Source organism: Rhinichthys klamathensis, unplaced genomic scaffold, assembly GCF_029890125.1.
Source record: "Rhinichthys klamathensis goyatoka isolate OS25496 unplaced genomic scaffold, OSU_Roscu_1.1 h1tg000271l_1, whole genome shotgun sequence".
Classification (NCBI taxonomy): Eukaryota; Metazoa; Chordata; class Actinopteri; order Cypriniformes; family Leuciscidae; genus Rhinichthys; species Rhinichthys klamathensis.
This window is the reverse complement of record NW_026606791.1, coordinates 484,339-509,907: the sequence shown is the minus strand read 5'-3', so window position 1 is coordinate 509,907 and position 25,569 is coordinate 484,339. Positions and strand designations below refer to the sequence as shown.

Genomic DNA, 25,569 nt, shown 5'->3' with positions numbered 1-25,569 from the left:
GGGAGCACTCATGTGATGTCATAGACACGGGGGAAAGAGATGATGGGACACAGAAGCGTGACATTGAAGATGTAAAGCTAGTTACCTCCTGCTGTGTTCCACAGCCAGTTAACAGTCAAGTGCCTCGCGTAGGGCCAAGGCTTTCTGTAAAAGCTTCACCTGAGACCAGAATTCATCCAAGCACATTGCGGATGTACGTACGGAAAAGGCTTCCAGACACTACACTGCTTTTGCTCAGATATTTGCCCCAATTCACAGTCTGAAGGAGTTGGTACTAGTTGCAGAAAGTCAGAGGCAGCACTGAAAAAAAAAAGTGAGTTGGATTTACATGATTTGATAGTGTACATCGGTCCCACATGAACCAATTAAGTTACACAAACATAATTTATTCATGTAACTTCAACATCATGGAATTAAGTCATTTTAAGTTAACCAATTAAGTTGTTTCAAAGTGAATTTTAAAATGCTCCCTGATTGGGTGATTCAGGTATTCAAATTCATATTCATTTATCCAATGAAGATGTAATGTATTTTAGCATCACACATCTCACTTTCTAGTATATAGCAAGCATTTAGCTACCTATAGTACTTATTAGCATCCTAAATGCTAAGGTGTACATGCACCTTCAGCAACAGCAGTTGCTATAAGCATAGTTGAATCGGTCCACAGCCTAACCAAATGCTCCACTCTTCTCCACAATGGTAACCCACTGTAATTTAAATGGTTCTAATAATTCCAATGTAATTGAACATTAAACACAATTACACACTAACTTTTTTCTCATTTTCTCAAAAAAATATAAAATAACACTTCATTTCAACATTTATTCTCTCGTAACATGCACCGCCCAGTTTCAGTTAATGCAACACAAATCATTCATGTAATCCAACACAAATGGATTAAGTAAACTTAAATTGTACATAAATTTAAGCAGATTGGACACAATCAAATTAAGTTTGGACAAAATGTAAAGCAATTGTGTTGCTTAAGCTAATTTTAATTAAGCAATTTGAACAAGCAGCAAAAATCATTTTTTTCAGTCTGCAGATTTTGCGCAGTCGGAGTCTACCACAGAAAATCACATTGTATGAATTACACAGACTTTGGTTTTCTAGCTTCAGGATATGACTCCATTTAGTCAGAGGATGTCAAACATGATTGATATTTTGAGCCGATTTTAAAACACATTCTTTTCATTTGTCACAGTTGTAAACACGAAGGCTTTTGAGGGGGGTTGGCGTCACGATGGCTTTGTTTCCAGACAGACTGTTAAAGAACGCGACTCAAACATCTCCCGGAAATCCTGGAGAATTCAACCAATCAGATGACAACTTCAAAACTTCTGAATGCATGTATGCATCAGACGTTATGCCAACGGTCTGTGGGTGTGACGTCTGAGGCTGAGACTAGCACAGTAACAGAAACACAGCGCATTGTAAAAAACAGTTGTTTCAGCGTTTGTGGGGGGAAATGTGAAATGGTGACCGAAAACACTACAACTAGAGTGAAGAGGAAACCGTTTCATTCACATATTCTTTTCATTTGTCATGCATAGCAGCGTTTCTACAGGAGTTGGTTGTGTTCAGTAAGGTCCCTATTTTAACCATCTAAGCGCATGGTAAAGCGTATGGCGCAAATGCACTTAGATCGTGTCCAAATCCACTTTTGCTATTTTAACAACAGGAAAAATGGTCGGCGAGCCCGGTGCATGGTCTAAAAGGGTTGTCCCTATTCTCTTAGGGTGCTTTCACACCTGTAGTTCGGTTCATTTGGTCCGGACTAAGGGCGAAAAATGATACTTTGTATCATTTTCAGGCGTTTTGGTTCCTTTTCACACCACACTGATTGCTCTGGTCCGAATCAGATGATGAGTTGATGAAACGAACCAAAATGCAGTCACGTGACAACATCCACATCACTCGTTGGCCAGAGGTAACTGCACTTCGATTGGTCAGAATCAACGTGCGGGAAAATTCCAGAGCTCCCGGAAGTAAACAAAGAGGAGGAAAATCCGGCAGACAGCGTTTGACTATGGAGAGTCTACGACTGCGTGGGCTGATAGTATCCCTGGTCATAGTATATTACTTTAGGCAAACAATTACATTTCATAATGAATCGAGGATGCGGCTTGAACAAAATGTTTTAATGCACTGCACGCGGCGAAGTCGCACCTCCTCAGAACTCCACGTTTGTCCGCGAGCTGCATGCTAGTGCAAAATGTCAACAAACATTATTCCTCATCCCATAAAACACAGCGCGGCTGACTACGGCAGCTGGTTTAGTCCAAAAATACGCAGTTCTCTGACAGTTGGGTCTGTTCGAGTTCGGATCACGTTCTCACCACAAACGAACCGCTCCAGAGTTCGTTTGAAAGCGTACCGAGACCACCTCTTCGAGGAGGTCTCGGTACGCTTGTTTGGTCCGCTTTTGGTGCGCACCCGAGTGCGATTGCTGCTTTCACACCTACCCAAACGAACCGCACCAATTCGGAAAACGAACTCTAGTGCGATTCAACCGAACTAAACAAGGCAGGTGTGAAAGCACCCTTAATGACTATTCCCGTAAGACCTTCGTTCATCTTCGGAACACGAATTAAGATATTTTTGATGAAATCTGAGAGCTGGATCACTCCTCCATACTAGTCCATAGGCTTCTTCAGGGATTGAACTTGCCGGCCTCGAAAAGTTATTAAAGACATCGGTAAAATAGTCCAAGTGACTACAGTGGCTCAATCTTAAGTTTATCAAACGACGAGAATACTTTTTGTGCGCAAAAACAAACAAAAATAACGACTTTATTTCAACTATTCATTTCCTTCTCTGTGGAAATGTTTAAAATCTCATTTCCATGACCATTGCTTCATGAATCTAAAATTTGGAAATTACATTTGTTGGTTCAGAAAAATTAGATGATAAATTACATTATGACATTAAACATGCTGAAAAAATCTTCCCATATTTACAAATCCATCAATATGGCTTTTCACACTGCTTAACCCCAGGTTATTGTCATTCTAAACACAACTTTTAACCCTGGGTAAAGGAACTTTTAACACTTAGTTCAGAAGCGGGGTTAGCACTGCTTTTTACCCGGGTTATGAAACCCTCCTCCTAATATTCACATACTTTGGACAGTAACAGAAACACAGCACATTGTAAAAACATAGTTTTAGCGTTTGAGGGGGAAAATGTCAAATGGTGACAGAGACTGTTTCTTTCTAACCTTAATAATCCGAAAAGTCTACAGATAGTACAGTCGGCAAAATATAATATGAGGATGAGCCATGCCAAGCCTTTGTGGAGACATAACAACACCCTCTGTATATCTCAGTGTGTCTAATTAGTATATGTTTACACTATATTATTCAAATTCGGTTACATTCTGTTGCACTTACCTCTTTTTCATTTCAATATTTCTGTCCAATATTTGACTGTTCGCCTTGCTTGTACTGGTTTTGTGTGTATTGTTTTTGCGTTGTATTGCTTATGGCATACTGTTTATTGACGTATTGTACTGTATATTGATTATTATCGTATTGTTTCTTTGGAATTTGACTTCAATTGTATTCATTTAAATTAGACGTTTAGCTTGCACAGAGTTATATGTGATGACGCTGTAAGGATTCCTCCAATTTCGCTATACCTTAGTATAGTGATAATAATAAAGAATCTTGAATATTGTGTGCGCCGTTCGACCAATCAGTGACACCAAAAATATGCAAATATGGACGTTAACCCAGGGTTTAGGAATGTTCGCACGTCCTGATTTTGCAGAGTTAGACGCCTTCCTGGATCAATATATTTTGTTGATCCTGGAACAACATTCCTGTCCGAATATTTAGTCCTAACCATATCCCTACCCCTAAACCTAACCCTAACCATGAGTTATCCCTAAAATCAGAGGGAAATGATGGTAAATAGCACTAATGTAGAAGCACCTAACCCTGGTTGTAAGCCTAAACTTGACATAAGCCGTAAACGTGTCCCTCAAATCTGATTGGTTGATTGGAAATGTTGTTCCATGATCAACAAAGATGATGATCTAGGAATATATTGCATCTGGTGAAATCCGGTTCTGCGGTACGCACAGTGTGAAACAGCAGCTTATGAATACAGGATTAATTGTCAACCCCAGGTCAATAATGAGCAATGTGAACAGTTAAGCAAGATAACCCAGGATTCTGCTTACCCAGGGTTTAGAATAACCCAGGGTTAACTGTTTCAAGTGTGTGCTTACCTTCCAGTCATCTGCTATGTCCAGTGAGTTGTAGAGTATACCCAGGTCAGGGCCGGTGAAGTCTTGCAGTACGATTAGCTTTCCTCGCGCCTCTCCCATGCTGGGCATCTCGCGACTATGCCACAGCAGGTCCCAGTGCGCATATTCATTAATGTAGCGCACAACTGCCCCGTAGATATCCCGCGTGTTACTCAACTCCTCTTTCAGCCTCATCAGCACGGTTTCCGAAGGATACTCTCTCAGGAAAGCCACCACGTCCATCAACACGTCCCCAAAGTGAGCATACTGATACGAGATTCCGTGGTGGATGGTCAAGTTTCCTTTCGCATGCCGAACACGGATATCCAGAAAGCGGATCCCGGCGCGCAGCTGGAAAGCGAGGGACCAGGAGTTACACTCGGACAGTGAGCCGCCGTACAGGGCCATGGTGTTGTGTGTGCCGGGCATCGTCACATCCGATAGGGAGTAGATGTCAGGGATGGTGGCCATCCAGGAAGGGTTCAGGATCTCAGGCGTGGAGGTGTCGTCATACTCAGGTGTCTGGACGGCCCTGTGTACTGGGAAGGCCGTGCTATGAGGTCAAGCAGAGGTGAGAGGTGGGAAAAATGCATTCTTATCTGTCTTACTAAAAAGATACAAGATTACTGTGAAAACATCATGCTTATCTATAATGGATGGTTATAATGAAATTAGATAATTGGTTCATTTGCTCACAATAATAGCAGGTATGACAAAGCGAAACAGTCTGAGATAAAAGCACTATGCGGCTAACAGATGGAGGTCTTTTCTTCTCAGTGAAATGGATTTCTGTACCGTAAATGGAATACGAACTGTAATTTGTTATATAGGATACTTTGAAAGAGGTTTTGGAATTATGGGTATTAAGAACCTTACCCCAGCAAAACGCCCATCACCATTAGCTGCAAAATGTGTCCTCTGGTGCCTTCCATAATGAGCCTTTTCAATGCTCACTGATCCTTTACTGTACAGATAATCATTACAATAATTCACTTGTCACTCGTGATAATTATATAGCACGTTTTTGTGGTATGACATCACCCTACACAAAAACCAGACATTTGGTAATTCTTTTATGGGGTCCAAAAAGTCTCCTTCCATTTGCAGTCGTTTCTAATTTAATATTTTTTTCTTCATTACAAATGATATCAGATAATATAATTTCATAAAAGTTGAAACATTTGTTTGAATTTCAGAATAACTAAGTATTTAGTTTGTGACCTTTTGCTTTAAGCTGACAAGAACAAAAATCTGATAATCATGTTCTCCAGGATAAATTCAGATGTTCCAAAGAGCATTTTGTGCTTCGATGGAAGCAAGAACATCTGGCCGTCTACAAAAGAGTTCGTATGATCAATTTCACACATTTATTTGATTAGTGATTTAGAACTAGTCCATTTCTGAATCATTTAACATAATTTATTCAAATGTTAGTCACTTTGTTCTAAATATTCTATTTCCAGTTCGAAATGAAAAAAAAAAAACATTCCAGATTTACAGACTTCTGGACTCCAAAGTATATGTATGCTGGATTTGTTGCAAAAGTATAAACCTTCTAACAAACTCTGTGTTGGTAAATACTTATGTTCAAACAGAGAAGTGATCTTTTACCGTGTGAACCCGAAGAGGTCTGTGATGCCGTTGCACAAAGAACCACCTAGGCAGTGTCAGGTTAGCTGTAAAGCCTGCTGTTGGTTTCCTACCCTTTTTTTTTTTGCGAGTACACAGTTCTGGCTTGAGCTTGTTGGAGGCACCACTACAAACTGACCCTTTTGTTTGAGGGGTCATTGTGCCTATTAATAGTGTAGTGTACTGTAAAAAGCTGACTCGTTGAGAGTGGACAAAATGCTCCAATCAAAACTCAGTTGCCCTGCAGATCAGTTATAATTTATTTCCCTTAATATATGATAGCATATTTCAAAATCTTTAGTACACTGCTTTAAGGTTCCCTTTAAGGTTTTCACTATACCCAATGTATATGTTTATTAATGAGACAAACAAAAACAAAAAGGGTAGAAATAGAAAAGTTCTACAAGTGTATGGAATGAAGCTAAAAGTAAAATATTACCCTGTTGATGTATACTACAGTATATGTACTGTATATTAAAATTACATTATCTCCCAGAATAAACATCTAGGTTTAGAGTGAATAAACATGAGCCTGAACGTATGATAAACATGGCCAAAGTTTTTTTTCCAGAGTTTGTGGGAAAATATATGTTTACATTTTCTGTGAGCTATCAGCTCTCTTTTTCCCCAGGGGTGAAGGAACAAAGTTTACTTACTTACATAGCAAACATCTTTGTTGTGAGTACAGTCCCCAGCACCAAACCTTGGAAAGTGGGTTTAATATTCAGAGAAACAAAACAGCCTAGAATTAGGATACTCCATTTGTAATTTGAATGTGAAAAATATATTTATTTTTTCACAGAGTTGCTGCCTTTAATCTTGCCATGTACCACGGCTAGTTTGTTTGTCCAACCAGCTAATGTGTACGGAGCCCCTAATGGAATATGGTGATGGAAAACAATTATTTCTGTCATGAAACTGTCCTCGGCATGATAATGGATATGACAACATTAATATGTTTGGTCTTGGAGGAATCGATCTGCAACGCCGCTGCTGCTGTTGGTTATTGGTGCTACTGCAGAGCAAGTACGGGACTTGCTACTGCCAATACATACACGACACACTGCTGTGAGCAAGTAAGACATGCTGCTGCTGTACAATATACTGTAGCATACATTAATTACCCATAGCAGATCTATACAGGTGGAGCTGGGGAAGGTGGAGGGTTCTGTAGCAGGAACCAATCAGCTGTGCCCTAGAGAATGATGTGAATGCAAGCCGACAAATAAATGAAGCAATACTTACACTTACATTTCTTAATACAATAGACACGTTTCATCCAAAAAATGCAAGTGATTTGCTTAATAAACTGGCGTCAATACTGGAGAAAAATTAAAACATGTAATCTCATGAAAACACATTTATCAGGTTCTAATGAGCTTAATTTCAATTGTGATGTGCATGTAAACATTCTCAAATAAAGAAAACAAGAAGTCAACTTTCATTTCTTTTATTGCCCTGCTGATTGTGTTTAGCTAGCTACATTATGGTCACAAAATTACTATTTTATTGCATTTCAGATTTTTTTTTTTTTTCAAGTTTTAAGTTTGAAAAGCTCAAATGCAATTAACAGTGAAACACTATAATAATGCCCAGCATGATGTTATCTATGCATCTCAATTCCGCTTCTTCTATTTCCCATAATGCTTTTGAAATCAACTGATTATCCCCCATGCTCCCTGAGCCATATCTTCTGAAATAAATAATAAACATATTTAATTAAAATGAAAATGTGCCTTGTTTCCCCTTTAATCCTAATGTATTCTCTGTAATTGTGCTTCTGTTTGCTTTGCTTGTATGCAGTGGCATATTGTGTTGAGGCCATCAAGCATTTAACAAAGCAAATCGTAATATGACTTTACCTGAGTAAACAATATTCATTCTGACACACAACAAACAGTCTGCTCTGATCTGCACTGGTTCTGCTATATAAAGCCGTGTTTTTAAAGAGGTTCAACAAATTTCAACAAATATCATCTTTCCTAAGTCCTTTGTCCCAATTGTTCCACACAAATTCCCCCAACACATTAGTCAATTAGAATTTCTTTTCAAATCTAAACTGGACTCTGACACCAATTATGAAGAGTTTTATAACGAACGTTGATAATCATTTTTACGTCTTTGGAGCTTTTCTAAATGAACAGACTTGTGCTTTACCCGTTTATCTTTCCCGTCCCCACATTCTCTCTATCGGTTTCTCATTAGTGTCTGTGGTGACGGGATGTGTATTGTGATGCTTTATGCCCTTTGTTTCCTTTTTGTCTCTGTCTGTTTTGTAATTACAGGGAAACAGTCGTTTTCTATTGGTTGATCATTCTAATCTGTCATTTTCAATGGTGGAGTAATTGCAAGTTCAAAGTGTAGCAGTGTCTTTCAGCGTCTTTGGTCCCCACGTCCAATCCTTCAAACGACCTTTATTAAAACTTTATTTTGCTTCTCTATCACTTGCTCTGTCTAAACCATACATGGTGCAAAGTGAGCGAAGATGAGTGATTCACGACCAATTCGTACGAATTCGTACGAGTGATTAAAAGGTGACTAATTCGTACAATCTCACGAATTCCTACAATTTGTCTGGTTAGGTTTATGGGCGGGGTCAGGGATAGGTCATTCGTACGAATTTATACGAATTTGGCAACTCGTAAAATATGTACGATTTTGCAAAAATCTTACTACTTCGTACGGGTGAGGTCGTATGAATTCGTACGAATTAGCCACCTCGTAACATTCATACCAATTGCCGTGAGATCGGGTTGGTGATTCAATCTCTATTGACTTGTGCAGGGAATTGAGAGATTCATAGCGGAGGAAGTAGTTTAAGCAACAACATTTTTATAAATACTTCCTTTATAGGGAATAGCTGAAGTCAGTGACATCTGTCAAAATCTGCTGATATACTGCTGGTGTTTCTGGTGGATTTAGAGCATAAATCACTTATATGTTTAATTCAGATTGTCAATGTTGTTTGCAAGGTTTCATTATGGCTAGGTTAAAAAGTGACATTATAAATTAACATTATGTTTTAGGCATTTATAGTTTGTGGGTGTATTTATTGACTGTGCATTGAAATCAATCATATCGCATTTATGCATTTGGAAGAGGCTCATTTTATTCAAGTTATACCTTTTATTTTAAGTTTAGAATGTAGAAGTTTAGAAGTTTTAGAATGTAGTTTTGCTACATAGACCAATTGTTGATCTATTTAGTATTGATATTTTGTAGCAAAACTAATTCAGTGTTTTTAATGACAATTGTATTTAAGACAGTGTTATTTTAGTATCACTGAGCTGCCATTATAGTTATTATTTGTTTTTTATTTTTATATTTTCCATTTTCATTTTAAATTTCATTAATTAACAATAATAATTAATGCTTAATTTAAAGGGCTTTTTATTTTGTTTTGCCATTTTATACATTTTTCCTATATAGTCTATTTTTTCGGTTTTAGTTATTTTAAGTTATATTCAAGTTAAACTAAATCAAAATGAGAAATATTGTCTTGACAACTAGCTGAAACGAGTTAAGTTCAATAAAATACTTTTTTATATTTTATTTCAAGTGGCAAAACAATTTTTTAATGGATTTAGTTTTAGTGAACTGTCATAACCCTGCTTTAGGAACCTGTATTAATAATGAAACATCTATAAAAACAAAAACAAATAGAGGCATATCTTTGGCTTTTTGGATGTAACATTCCCAGTAGGACCAATATGGGCTTTTCAAAGGCTGATTCGTAAACTTTTATATTTGGTCAGTCAACAGTTTGTCTACTTGCCTTATAAAACACTGACTTCCTGTCAGATTGTTTATTGAAGTAATGAAATCTGTTTGAATCTGACATAAAATCCTGTTTTTATCCTGTTCTCCTTTCAGACCTGTTGGGAAATAAGCAAGTGTCTTGGGAATCTGAGCCAATACAATAAAACTCTCCTTGTCTTGTTGTTTGCCTTTTAAACACAAAACTTTGAGAGCAAGTATCATTATATTTCAGCAAAACAAACAGTTGCAATTTTTCTTTGGTTATACATTATGAAAAACATGCATAAATCTGGGTCTTGACCATGACTCCCTTAAAAATAAAAGTTCAAAAAGGGGTTTTTTGTAGCGATGCCATAGAAAAACCATTTTTGGTTCCCCAAAGAGCCTTTGAGTGAACAGTTCTTAAAATAACCATTTTCCTCTTAGTGCGAAGAACATTTTAATAATCTAAAAAATCCTGTTCTACTGTAAAGAACCTTTTGTGCAATGGAAAGTTTCCATGGATGTTAAAGGTTCTTCATGGAACCATTGATGCCAGTAAAGAACTTTTCAGTTCAGTCAGGATATGATGCAGACATATAGCAGCGCCAAAGTCATGGGTTAATTTCCAAGGAAATACATTCTGAAAAAGATAACGATATATTACCAATAAGGTAACAGTTCCTTCATTAATGAATAATTACTAAGTATTTGGATCAGCATTCTAAAAGTGAAAACCATGATAACTACCTAATATTGACTAAAGTCATTTTAAGCTTTTGAGAATTTTGTCAAATTTTGAATAGTAATTCCTTCCGATGGATTTGGTAACACTTGAGTCATTAGTGTGTTCCTATGATCTTCACTTTAGAATACTGATCCAAATAATTTGTAGTTCCTTTAGAAAGATGTAGTAACACTTGAGTCAATACTGTCCAAAACCTTACAAAAACCTCAAAAGCATACAATGACTTCAGTCAATATTAGGTATCAAGCTTTTCACTTATACTGATCCAAATTATTATTAGTTCTTTAGATGTATGACCCCAATTGGCCCATAGGTGGCGCTACAGCAACCAAAAGTACTAAATTGCTCATAACTCCTAGACCGTTGGTCCTAGCCTCAAGCTTTTTACACCACTGTGATCCTTGGCTCAAGACGGACAAAATGTATATCTCCATATACTCCATGTATATCTCTCTATATTTTGCGAACTAGTCCCTGGTTTTTCGTCCGATCGGAACCAGACCAGTCTAGGACAATTCTCTGGACTCTCTAGATCAATTACCGAAAAAAAGTTGAAATTTGCCCTTTGATTCGCTATAACAGGGTCATTTAGAAAATGGGTGTGTCAAAATACACTAAAAACCCTATAAATCATAAATAAAAACTCAGAACTTTACAAAAATTGGTGAGCATATGTGACATAACATCATTAACAAGCATGCAAAATTTTATGGAGATCGGACAATAGGTGGCGCTATAACTGTTAAAAAGCTTTAAAACCATATATTTCCTATGGTAAATCAGCCCGTTCTCATCCTTTGGCGTCATACATGTGACGCTTTGGACATTTCGTCGAAATCTTACGCACATGGCATCCTTTAGCATCAATATGAGATGCAGAACCCAAGGCGTCATAACCGTAACCCTACCCCAGACCTAAACCTACCCATAACAGTGCGTGTTATATTGACACTAAAGGATGCCATGTGCGTAAGATTTCGACGAAATGTCATATGGCGTCACCTATATGACGCCAAAGGATGAGAATGCGTTGGGTAAATTGCCTGTATTGGCTGTAAATGGTCTTTTCCATCTATTATGTCAGTGGTTAAATTAATGCTAAATAAAACTTAAAGTCTTTTGATGCTTTTGTGCTTAACGGCCTTAACTGCTTGAACACCGCTAAATGCTGCTTGCAGCTTTAATTAATATTATTTATTAACCTGTATAGCAGTTCTTAGTCGTCTTCAGTGAGGTATGAAAAATAGTAGTTACTGAATAGCTACAGGTCCTTCTCAAAAAAATAGCATATTGTGATAAAGTTCATTATTTTCCATAATGTAATGATAAAAATTAAACTTTCATATATTTTAGATTCATTGCACACCAACTGAAATATTTCAGGTCTTTTATTGTTTTAATACTGATGATTTTGGCATACAGCTCATGAAAACCCAAAATTTCTCAAAAAATTAGCATATCATGAAAAGGGTCTCTAAACGAGCTATTAACCTAATCATCTGAATCAACTAATTAACTCTAAACACCTGCAAAAGATTCCTGAGGCTTTTAAAAACTCCCAGCGTGTTTCATTACTCAAAACCGCAATCATGGGTAAGACTGCCGACCTGACTGCTGTCCAGAAGGCCATCATTGACACCCTTCAAGCAAGAGGGTAAGACAGAAAGAAATTTCTGAACAAATAGGCTGTTCCCAGAGTGCTGTATCAAGGCACCTCAGTGGGAAGTCTGTGGGAAGGAAAAAGTGTGGCAAAAAACGCTGCACAACGAGAAGAGGTGACCGGACCCTGAGGAAGATTGTGGAGAAGGACTGATTCCAGACCTTGGGGGACCTGCGGAAGCAGTGGACTGAGTCTGGAGTAGAAACATCCAGAGCCACCGTGCACAGGCGTGTGCAGGAAATGGGCTACAGGTGCCGCATTCCCCAGGTCAAGCCACTTTTGAACCAGAAACAGCGGCAGAAGCGCCTGACCTGGGCTACAGAGAAGCAGCACTGGACTGTTGCTCAGTTTTGCATGTCATTTGGAAATCAAGGTGCCAGAGTCTGGAGGAAGACTGGGGAGAAGGAAATGCCAAAGTGCCTGAAGTCCAGTGTCAAGTACCCACAGTCAGTGATGGTCTGGGGTGCCATGTCAGCTGCTGGTGTTGGTGCACTGTGTTTTATCAAGGACAGGGTCAATGCAGCTAGCTATCAGGAGATTTTGGAGCACTTCATGCTTCCATCTGCTGAAAAGCTTTATGGAGATGAAGATTTCATTTTTCAGCACGACCTGGCACCTGCTCACAGTGCCAAAACCACTGGTAAATGGTTTACTGACCATGGTATTACTGTGCTCAATTGGCCTGCCAGCTCTCCTGACCTGAACCCCATAGAGAATCTGTGGGATATTGTGAAGAGAAAGTTGAGAGACGCAAGACCCAACACTCTGGATGAGCTTAAGGCCGCTATCGAAGCATCCTGGGCCTCCATAACACCTCAGCAGTGCCACAGGCTGATTGCCTCCATGCCACGCCGCATTGAAGCAGTCATTTCTGCAAAAGGATTCCCGACCAAGTATTGACTATTGAGTGCATAACTGAACATAATTATTTGAAGGTTGACTTTTTTTTTTTGTATTAAAAACACTTCTTTTATTGGTCGGATGAAATATGCTAATTTTTTGAGACAGGAATTTGGGGTTTTCATGAGCTGTATGCCAAAATCATCAGTATTAAAACAATAAAAGACCTGAAATATTTCAGTTGGTGTGCAATGAATCTAAAATATATGAAAGTTTAATTTTTATCATTACATTATGGAAAATAATGAACTTTATCACAATTTGCAAATTTTTTGAGAAGGACCTGTAATAGTGAACTTCCACATTCGACTGAGCGCTATTACTTACTAATTCGTTAATCAGAGTTCCTTGTTAGTAAATAGTAGTTACTAGAATGTTAATAGTGCGTTACTCATTTGTTCCGTAGTTATTCATTAATGAAGGAATCTATTTCAAAACGGTAACAAAACCCAGCAAAATGTGAATGATATGCTGACACAAATGGACAAACAGCAGATAGATTACAGGTGTGATCTGTCTAACCAGGCAAACCTTGAGCATTCGCTTTGAGAATCCCAGCAGTTCCAACGTTGCTGTTTGGCGATTGTTTGAAAGTCATTTCCACTGTTCCACATTTTACCTTTAAAAAGGTTCAAGACTCCAAGGGTCTTCATTGGTATCCATGACCCCATCATGGTGCATCATGTGAACAGCTGTGCTGGTGCCGGTTTGCTCCACCCCTTCCATTCAGCCTTGGGCGATGCATCTGGAGCCGCGAGAATCCCCCATCGCCTCGTTATCTCACACTCGGCATCTCTGTGATTTACTCACCTGCTCCGATGTATGCGCACAAACTACAGGACCAACAGGAGGAGGGAGGGTGTGAGAGGAGAGACAGACGCTGACAGCAGCAGCAGAGGTTTTCAAATGGAATTGTTTATGGAGATGGAGTATGTGAAAGACAGAGAGAGGAAGAGAAAGAGAACGAGCGAGAGAGGAGATGATAATGACCAGATGTCAGATTGAAATCTAATACACTTAATGCGTTGAAGCTCTATGGCTTCTATGGGCTGTGCTTGTAGCTCACACGGTGGAATTAGAGATTTGACAGATTTGCAAGCACTGTGAGATATCTACATCGTCGTGATACACAAGATGTGCAGGTATATAATAGGAATACATCAGGATGCACTCTACTGGCTTATCATTTATTAAGAACCTGCGCAGTTTGACTGCCCGGTGTCAAAAGATATTTATAAAATCACAAGCATGCTATTTTACAGTTACATCTGTGTTTTATTTATTATTTAAACAAAGCAGTTTGGTAAAATCAATCAAAAGTACCAGTCACTCATGATTTATACGATGAAACTCCCAAAAGAATGTCAGTACCAAACACAAATCAAATTATATTGTGTGTGAGCTCAAGAAACAACAACAGCAAAACAGAGCTTGCACACTAAATCATAAAATAATAATAAAAAAACTTTGTTTAGAAGTTAAAAAGAAGCCAAAGAAATACAGTACATTTGCACATTTAAAGAATGTCGATTAATTATTATTATATCCCATAATTACTAAAATATCATTTGTCTGTCAGTACTATATGCAATATAATACACACTGCTGTTCAAAAGTTTGGGGTCAGTAAGATAATGCTTTTATTCAGCAAAACCGCATTAAATTAACCAAAAGTGACAGAAAATACATTTATAATGCTACAAAAGATTTCAAATAAATGCTGTTCTTTTGAACATGCTATTGATCAAGAAACCTGAATAGTTGTATCACGGTTTAAAAAAAACTTTAGCAGCCCAATTGTTTTCAACAATGATAATTATAATAATAATAAATATTTCTTGATCACCAAATCAGCATATTAAAATGATTTTTGAAGGATCATGTGACTGAAGACTGGAGTGTTGCCATTACAAAACTGCCAAAAAAGAGCTTTGCCAAAAATCACATTTTAAAATACTATATATTAAAATTTGTATTAAAAGTTGTTTTAAATCAATAGTACCCATCATCACTGTTTTTAATCCTACTTTTGAACTGTAGCATATCATTTTTATACATATATATCTTCATTTGTGTTACTTGGGATGGCGTAAATCTGTAAAATTCTTCCCCAAATGATTTGAAATGGTTAATTTCAGCTTCATATTCAGTCCTTTGGTAGACATGCAGTATAGGGTGAGGTCTCCGTTCTGTAAAAAAAAAGAAAAAAAAAAAAGAAAAAAAAGAGCTGGAATTGAAGTTAAGCCTGGAAGCCTTTCTGAAGTATGACTTTGCCCTCTCTATCAATGATTACACTCACAATAGCCGGAGATCTCCTCCTCTGAACCCTCGCCTCGTTCTTAAAGCCACTCCATGTCTCTGTTATCTATCGGCTTAGCTAACTCATCCGTGTAAGCATGTAGCCCATCAAACGCCACCCACCTCCCCCCTTGACACAAGCACAGAGATACACACCTCCCTCCTAACCAGAGGTGGTCTCTGAGGAGACCCCGTCTTAGCTGGTTCTCAGAGAGACATCCGTGCCACGCTTTACCAACCCCACCAGGATGGCAGGCAGACACAGGGAAGTTGAGCCGGCATGCCTCAGCGCCCGCCCTCTCGGCTTTTCCTCCCAGCCAAGATCTAGGGTGACTGCCTGACTGTTTCTGGATGGATGTAGCCCATGCTTCATGGTTTCGGCGACACTAGCCATATTTCAGTGTCGGACCCTCACAACCAATTATGGCTCTCAATCTTGAGTGCTAAATGACCCTCGTAATGTCACCGACGATAGAGACAGAGTCATCTCTCAATTCTGGCGCCCTCACTGACTGTGAGAGAGGAGTGATATCACAGCAATCGGGGAGTCTCGATTCAGCATGAAACCTGGTGACCTTTCCTCATTCCTGACAAGAGGACTTCGCTGCCCTTTTGAGAAAATGCTAATTCTAAACGTTTGCCTTATAAAAGCATGTTCCTATGGGACGGGCCCAGCATGTCAAACAGAGGCAGGAGCAAAGCCCCAGTGGCAAGTGAGGTCGGCTCAGCTGTCTGATTGGTCCTCGGTGTGAAGTGTTGTGCAATTGTATGCATTTGTCAGTGTGTTTGTGTTTGTGTAACTCTGGCCTTATTTACATGTTTAGCTCTGGAGTGATATTTACAGCAATCTGCGACTTTGACCTTTTGGTTAGAAACAGTTTGTGAAAATGAAATGCGAAATAGCTTAATGCAAAAGGATATCGTTTTCGAAATAAGGAACACAAATTTTTATAATATCTGAAATTCAATCGTCCTAAAATATCTTTTCATCTTCAAAATATAGGTCAGTTAAAAGGTCAAAGAAATAGGTGTTTTATTATAGCTTTACTGCATTCCAGATAATCAAAATGATCAAATATAATCAAAATGATATTACTGAGAAAATATTTATCTCTATTACTCAGTAATGCTAAAGTCAATACATATAGTGCTTGTGCAGTCTCCTGAAGGTAAATTATAGGGTTAGGAAAAATCACAGGGATAAATTTAAGCCAGCAAAGCTCATGGAATGTCAACCTCAGAGATATACCAAACCAGCATTTCTGCTCTGGCATGTTAGTAATGTGCAATGCCATTTTAGGGCCATGTTAAAATAATAATAACAAAAGAACAAGACAGATATTCACAAAATTGGCTGAATCAACTTATGTTGATATTGCTTTACTTGACTTTATTCTTAAAGGTACGAAAAACAATCAAACAAACAAACTGTATGCATTTTGCGGAAGAACATTGTTTTGGTTAGCGTGACTGCGGATGAATATGACCCTTCACAATAGATAGCGCTTTACAATCAACTCTAGAGAGCTACATGTAGCAATTTATCTGCTTAACCCTCATGTGGTGTTTAAAACCCTATAACACCTGTGGTGTTCCCGGTTAAAAATGACCGACCCATAAAAAAAAACTTATAAATCACTCATTATACCATATTTTCACCCAATCTTGGATTCAATCTTTTTGTCAACATGTTCTCTTTCAATTAGGACTGGTTTTATATTTTGATTTGCATCTGAATAATCATAGGCCTCATTTATTTGAGAGTAGGCATTTCATTTTTTGAGTAATTTTTTTTTAATTTTTTTTTAATTTTGGAAATATTAAATAAAATCTGAAGAAAATTGGTATTGTTGATCACACTAGTCAACTTAAAATTTTCACCAGGAATTTTGTTTTGAAACTTTTGTTTTGTAAAAAATATGGCACATAGTCACACTTGTGGTGTTCCCGGTCAAAAATGACCGGCCTATAAAAAATTGCTTATAAATCACTCATTATACCATATTTTCACCCAATCTTGGATTCAATCTTTTTGTCAACTTGTTCACTTTCAATTAGGACTGGTTTTATATTTCTGTTTGCATCTGATTAATCGTGGGCCTCATTTATCTGAGAGTAGGCATGGTCAAAAATGGTCACAATGGCCGACCATTGAAAGTGAATGGGAGAGACTGAAAAAAACAGAACAATTTAGTTTTCAGGAGCATGTTCATTATTTTCATGTACACATATGAGCATGTGTGCTTGCAAACATCGAGCCCTTGGACCTGTGCATGTATCGATACATTTATACACACGCTACCCAGACACACACACGTTAAAACACACAAAGTTTTTTGAGTAGTACACACATTCTTTTCCACAGAGAGAAATTTGATCCTACCCTAACCTGCATCTAAATACATTTATCCATCTGACATTACCACACACACACACACACACGGTCATTTTGACCGGGAACACCACAAGTGTAACAAGGTAACAAAACCCCCACAAAAAAAATAAGAAAAAAAAAGAAAGAAAAAAAGAGATTTAGTTATACTGTTTGGGAACAAAGTCACTAAGTTTCAGTCCAAAGCGATAACATTAACTAGTATTTTCGGGAAAAAGAAAATCTTCTCCGGGTCAAATTGACCCGAACACCACATGAGGGTTAATAAAATACCTTACTCAAGTGTTAAGTAATAAAAACGCCATTTCAGTGTCGCTTTTACAACATTTCAAATCCCTCAATTCTCGCCATCTCTGAAAAGCCAAGCCAATGTTGATTCTTGTTTTATTACGAGCTCTGTCACGTTCTCTTTTTGCCAGCAGACTCTCCTCTGTTCTGAGTTTTTTTTTAAACGGGTGATTCGCCGGAGGAATGACAAGCCACAATGACAAGCCACAGGAATATGGGCAAGACGAAGACGCTTGACAGTTGCAGTCACAATAAACTCAAACAAAATCACTGTTTGACAAAAGCTATGTAAAGATTTCTTTCCTTTTGTGTTTCTCCAATAGAATACAGCATACAGGTTTAGAACAACATGAGGGCGAATAAATACAGACATGTGCATATGGACCTCGGTGTTTTGTTGTTTTTTAAAAAAGGAGGTTCTGATCAAACATTTGCATATTTATCCTGTAATGAATTCTGTTTATATTTGCCCCGAGGGCACCATCAGGCTTGCTGGATCCTTTTGCAGTGCACCATCATCAGCATTAAAAAAGGACAGAAGACAGTTTTAAACAAAGGAGAGACATTACTGTCACTGTTTATTCATCGCTTATGCCGGGGCTGATGCGACAGATGTGATACACAACGCAATTATACGTAATGGAGGACTGAGCACTGGCTCTTGTTGCACAAGGACCTCTTCACAGGCCAATCAATAGCATGGTGCGACTCGGCTCGCTGGAAAACATCGTCCTCCTCTGTGTCATCGAGCGCTCCTTGTAGTAATAAGCAGCCATTGCGAGGTTTTTGATAGCGCTGCATAACCCACTCGGCTAAATTAAACAGATTTTGTTTTCTCAGTGTCTCTCTATGACAACGTTGAGGGTTGAGGTCGAAGACGCTTGAAGTGCCGTCACGATTTGCGATCGAACTGGTTCGGTTTTTGCCAAGTGCACAGCCGTATGCATTACAAGCGAGCCTCTCCACTCTTCACCTCTCGGGTGCTTTTTCTCCATCCCTCTATCTCTTAGATAAAGCCGAGATAAGCAGTCTCAACAGAAGCACTTTCCATGTGTCACACCACACTAAAAAACTCATTAAACCCAAACAAACACAGAATCCTCAAAGGGATTGTTCTAGGTTTCTTTGCAGGACCGGTTTCTTTCGCATTACTTCTTTGTTAAGCAGAGTTGTATATCCCAGACTGTTTATGTTAATAGATCCGAGCCCTTATGTATTTACTTTGCATTTAATTTGGCTCCAGAACCACCGTGACAGAATCACTATGGTAGATTTGGATGACCCTCATTCTGATTAGCCATTGATTTCCCATAAGGCTACAGTGACACTCCTACAGATCAGAGCTCTGCTAATAAGCAGCATAAGCAATAGAGGAAGCGCAATGAAGGCAATGATAAAGCCACACAATCTCAGCTCTGGACGAGTTAAAGCTGTGGGTAATGTGAGGGTCTTAAAACTAGCTGGGAATTGACACTTTGAGGATTCAGTATGGGTACTGAATGTGGCTTTATAATTACAGAGAGACAGATCTCACATCTCAAACCATGATCAATTCGATGGATCACAAAATGACGCGGTCAAGTGTAAAGGGGAAAATACACTGGCTCAACCTCTCATAGGCTTGAGCAAAGATTTAAATTAAACAGCTAGGTGCTGTAGTTTGTGAAAAATTAAAGGCTATACTATTTTTACCACCTTTGATTAACATGACACTTCACTGAGTAAAGCTTTGCATTACAAAATGTGGATGAATACTAATGAGGTAGCACAAATTCATTACATTGCAACATTCCTGCTGCACTAACAAATGTGCAAATGTCAGTAATTCACTCAGGAAAACACGCAAGCTCTGTTATGAAAGTAATCTGATATTTAGTCTAATGTCAAAACATTACACAAACCAAATTGCTGCTTTTCTCACCACCAGAAGAATCATGCCCATTCAAACGCGCCCCCTCAGATTTATGAGCCAAGTGGATTTTGTCTTCCAAAATATAGTAACAAAAACATGTTGTTTTTTCTAAAATCTTGTGGTGGAAATCACCTTTTCACATGTCTAAATTTGATCAGTCCCATCGAGTTGCACTTTCCTCAGAAAAGTCGCTTTAAACTGATAAATCTTTATCTGCCCACCCTCATGTTGCTCCAAACATGTATGTATTTCTCTCGTAGAAGATGTCAAACTGTCAAAGCTGCTCTTTTCCATACAAAGAAAATGCAGGATGCTCACTCGCTGGCTGTCAAATTGAGCCGCAATTTAAAACAGTGATATAGTATATTACAATAAAATAATGATATGTATAAATATTGTGCACAATATGCTATTAAAAAAAAAAAAAAAAAAAAATCTTAATTAGCTTCATTAGTTTAACCCTAAACAGGCCACATATCCCCTGAGACACAAACAGATAATGAAAAATGTCAAAATTAAGTTTCAACATAAAGGTTATAAGGGGCGGCTCCTTTAAAGCAACACTAAGTAAGATTTTTTACCTTAAAATAATGTTTTCAAAATCGTTTCAGTGGTTCATCAAGTCGTGACATGGTGAAATGCACTTAAGCCACCGCTTTGCGGCCCTTTATCTGATATATCCACGCTATGTAAGATTGCCAGATCGGGTCGCGTTTCTGTAGTCCGAATGAGACATAAGAAAACTACAAATTTGACTTGCTTTACGGCAAGCGTTACAATTGCCGATAGCTGGAGCGTACTCGACAGTAGACTACAACAGCCGGGTAGCTTTTGAATTGTCATCATGATTCCAAAGCCGGTGCTGGATAAACAGAGAGCTTTCCAAACCGGCATGAGTTTCTTTCTTCTGTTGAACACAAAAGAAGATATTTTAAAGAATGTTGGTAATCAAACAGTTGACATTAGCCATTGACTTCCATAGTCAATGGCTATACCGTCAACTGTTTCAAACGTTCTTCAAAATATCTTCTTTTGTGTTCAACAGAAGAAAGAAACTCATGCCAGTTTGGAATAACACACGGGTGAGTAAATGATGACAGAATTTCCATTTTTGGGTGAACTATCCCTTTAAGGCTTGTCAGTAAAAGGGCACTGTTATGATTGGTTACGTCATTGCATAGGAAACAGTATCAACGCCCACTCACTATTGCATGTGAGTAAGTGCTTTGAAAACATTATCCATGTAAAACCCTAATTTACAGATGAAATCATTTACTTACGATTTGTGATTCAGCTGCTGTCAGATCCATTGTAGTTGGATGCTTCATCAACTTTCAACAAAAGTTTCTTTGCAAACTTCCCTGTTGTCGACAGACTCAAGTGCGTGGAGCATGTCAGAAACTTAACGTGCATCTGTGTTTACTGTATCCAGTGTAGACAGCGTTTTAAGGACCTCTTATACGTCGAAAGATCAAGGCAAATTTGATTTCTCACAAGGGCGTAGTTTTGGTTTGCAAAGTTGGTTGATAACATACCTGCAAAAAATAGACTAGTTAAAAATGACTTGTTTACATAGGATATGATGTATTTTATACTGAAGCACCTGGAACCTTATCAGTTTGACAGAGTTTTCTACTTCAACCTAACTTTACTTAACATTTTCTTATATTTAAATTGTTTATTTTTTCATAAATGCAATCTATAGCATTTGTTATGAAAAATAGCAACCTACACATTTAAAAACTGCCATTTTTCCCCCACAAACAAAATATACATGCAGTCCGTCTCTCAAAAGCATGCTTAATGCTCTAAAATTGTGTTTAGGTAAGCAGTACACAACCCAGCCTGAAGTCACAATCCTATTCTAAAATTTCAACAAAACTCCCTTGAGAGGCACGGCTCAGGAAGCTGGACAATCTCAACAGGTGGACTGCAGACCATCTTTTCTGATGCAATAGCTGAGCAGTTTTAAGAATGAAGCTATGGGATAATACACCATCAAATCTATGCTGTTCCACAGTGGCAGAATTGGATCAGCCACACAGCCTGAAGCTGATGTTTGTTTTTGCACTGGAATCGGGTTAAAAAAATGTGACTTTGGCTTATGCTTAGCATCTCACTTCCCTGACATGCTTCCTTAGGCCTGGACCGATGATAGCTCCTGCTGCTTTCTCAAACACAGCTGTCTACCAGGCTGAAAAACAGATATAAATGGAGGTGTACATCATGGCTCTGCTCCAAAACCCAGTGAGCTGCCTATATCGTTTTTAAGGGAATTGCACTCTTGGTCAAATTCTAAGGCTGCATCACATGCACACAGTATCCTCCATGGAAAAAAAATAAAGAAATCCATTCAAGATGATGGTTGATTATGAATATAATTCAATTACCAAAACATTTTAATATAAAACTAGTTTAATCTATTACAAATTGACTATTTTACCCAATATTTGTGTGCTTACTTGAACTTTACTGAACTCCAAAGCAAGACTCACAAAAACAGAATCACAAACCTACAGTATATCTAAGTAATGGTGATTATATAAGGTTTGTATGATGATAAGAGATTAAGTTCTTTTAGACTTTTAACTAGCCACACACACAACTGACCCAGCTAGACCTCATGCAGACTTTCAGGCAATTATTCAGACAGCTAATTAGGTCATTTTCCTCCTTTAGGCCCCGACAGTGCAGAGGTATGAGACGCAACAGACTGACCCACTGACCCTCCTGCCCCAAAGCTCAACAACAGAATCCATGATTGGTCCACTACTTACCTCACCGGTGGATGTGCCAGCCACAGAAAACTCCTGAGGTGGTCTCCAGTCTCTAGAGTTTGCTAAAAATACCAGGAAGCTTAAGGAACCTTCTGGAACGGAGTGAGATCCAATTCTCTTAAAGTGCAGTTAAACATTTGTGTGCTAGATAAATCAAACAATAATTCTGCTTGGGGAGCTTCTTAAAGTCAACATAACAATCAAAACTGACCTTAATTCCTGGTCCTTGTCTTTATGAAGATATTTTAAAATTTCCTTTTGCTAATTCTTTTGGTATAAAATTGAGTAAAATATGCTTAAATTTGCAACATACTATTCAACAAAGTGGGTGATTAAATGTAACTTAAAACTTTAAAGTTCTAAGGTTTACTGCAAATCCGATGCCATGGCATTTAAAATAACCTAGAAACGTTAATATACCAGTACACAGATGCCGAAATTTGGTAAGAGAAAAAACTTGTAAAAAAACACACACACAAAAATCTCTTCTAATGCAGAAAATTACCATTACCTTTTATATTTAAGGACATAACCTTCAACCCGTAAACACAATGCAATGCACATCCCCATAAAAACACCTGAGAAAAACCAATACAGAAAATTCTTTCATATTAACATACCAGGGCTGTATTTTCATAAAGACACATTTTATACACCCCAATTATGTGGCGAGTTGAATGCATGTTGTTTCATCTGTGAAACAACATGACCTTGTAATATAGGCTAAGTTCGGTAAAACCTATACTTTGTGCACAAAACAAAATAACAGTAACAGTCACTGGATAATTTCACTAAAAAAATCAATTCATGCATCACAAAACAAGTTACCAAACTTGACAGCAACATTAACAATAGCAACAGTGCAAATATAACCGGCAAACAGTGAAAATGCGCAACCTTATAAATTATTCATGCCCAGATACAGGCTGGGAGCAACTGCATTAAGTAGAAAGTTAAGTAGATTTTACTTCATTTATACACTTGATGTACTCAAATCTGTGCATCTTTGGAATCAATATTTGAGAACTCACTATAAATATAAAGTAATACTTATTTGCGGACTGACAGAAGCAAAACAGGTTGTGAATGTCATATCATATTGGCTTTAAACCACAATAGGCCCAAAAAGCTGTCGTAGCTTGTCGATAATGAGGTGTTACACAAATATACAGGCTGGTGACCCTGCAGTATGCAGCACAAGCACACGCACATACACCCACACTGATTGAGTCAGTAGGGGGCAACCTGCTATGCCCACCTCAATCAGCACCTATTGAATTCTCCTTCTCCTTTCAGTAAGGGCGGACGAGTTGCCCTCCGCACAATGTGTTGGTGTAACAATGTCATTCTTGAAAACACACCCAGATGACCACACGCACCAAACCGAATAAATGAGGTTTCTAGTTCACCCAAACACAGACACTAATATCATCGCCCAGACTTATGAAAAGAAAGAAAAATAAGTATTGTGTCTAAGGGAACACATCTTACACATAAAGTGGGCCCTCTCTCTGATAGCCCATGTGACATTTCATCTATATTCTCCCTCAGGGTTCTGTTGATCCGTTGTGTTACCTCTGCCTCTTACGCTGGAGTCTTTAACTCCCTCCATCCATCCAAACCAGGGGAAAAAAGGTCAACCGCACCATTATTTTATCCTGAACCTTTGGCATAACATTTATTCTGAAGGCAAAAAATATCCACTAAAGTGAAATATGAAGGAGGGGCAAACAATAGGAGAGCACTATTGGTTAAGGTCAACTGAAGCTTTGAAGCTGAAGCTAAAGAGTTCAAAAGCCCACTGTGCTGTCTGGCAATTTCTTAGAAACACTGAATATGAAAACAAGGTTTAAAAGTTTTTAAAGACTTTAGTCTGTTTCATTGAAAATGAAATACAAAAATATGTTTATAAGGTTAGATGTTGTCAGTATAACATATATTCAGAGTTCATTAAGGATGGTCCGCTGGCCTGGGTCCAGTGTGAGAGAGCTGTCACAGAAAATGTTACATTCATTGATCTTGCACATCCATTTTATCCCTTGTTTGGTTTTCAGCAGTGTTTATGAGTAAGTATGTTTATGAATTTATGGAGTGACATTATAGCTATATAATTTGTTCTAAATTTTCTTTTTGTAAAGAAAAACGATAAACATAAAGAAAACTTACAATCGTATATAAAAATATAAATACATCTAGCAAACAATAAATAATAATACATTAATTCATAATACAAAAAAAAATCATCAATAAAAATCAATACAAATACAAATAAATCATGATGTGGCCAGTTAAATCGGAAGGGCAAATAAAATAAAAACACAACTGAGAAAAAAAAAAACTTGCCTTGCCATACTAGTGTTTTGTTCCCATTATATATCATATTGAACCTCATTGAACTTATATATATTGTATTATTATTTGATCTATAATTAATAATAATTTTATTATGACAGATATATAATGTGTTCAAAGATTGGTTAAGATTTTAGAGGTTCATTAAAAATGGTTCACCCAAATAAAATCACATATGTACTAAAAGTATTTTTTAAAGTGTAGAGAAATAAATTACAGTCAACTACAGAAATACTTTTGAGGGCCCAAGCCAGGACATATACAGAAGACATACAGAGAGCAGTTTAGTGGCAACTTTAGTTATTGTGCTGCTATAAATAAATGCTTAAACTACAAATTTTTATTTAAAAATCGGAGAAGATCACTTGAAATTAAGGGGCATTTACACCGCATTTACACCGACAATGGCATTTTGGGGGCTTGAAAACACAAACATTTAAAAACAGGTTTCAAAGTGCATGTTTTTGAATATGATACCGTTAATCTCTGTGTAAACCACAAAAACACGAATTTGTGAAAACGGAGACGTCATGCACATGTGTATTACGTGTTCAGTAAAGAAAAATGTAAAGGAAAACCGTTTCCGTGTTTAGTACATCATTGTCTTGAAAATGTACCCT

General features: G+C 37.8%; 2 protein-coding genes across 2 annotated transcripts in view; one reads left to right on the top strand and one right to left on the bottom strand.

Moving 5' to 3' along the window:
• si:dkey-266f7.9 (uncharacterized protein LOC100006223 homolog) overlaps positions 1 to 6,138 on the bottom strand; it is a 66,160-nt gene extending 60,022 nt beyond the window's left edge. The window contains exons 1-3 of the mRNA XM_056268387.1: positions 5,867 to 6,138; positions 5,132 to 5,219; positions 4,218 to 4,808 (exon numbers count right to left, since the gene is read on the bottom strand). Coding sequence (XP_056124362.1) covers positions 4,218 to 4,808; positions 5,132 to 5,187 — 647 coding nt within the window. The 5' untranslated portion in view covers positions 5,188 to 5,219; positions 5,867 to 6,138. The remainder of the gene's footprint in view (positions 1 to 4,217; positions 4,809 to 5,131; positions 5,220 to 5,866) is intronic.
• The window catches only part of efna1a (ephrin-A1a), a 305,299-nt gene that overhangs the window by 72,050 nt on the left and 207,680 nt on the right, over positions 1 to 25,569 (top strand). The gene's annotated exons all lie outside the window — the stretch shown is intronic.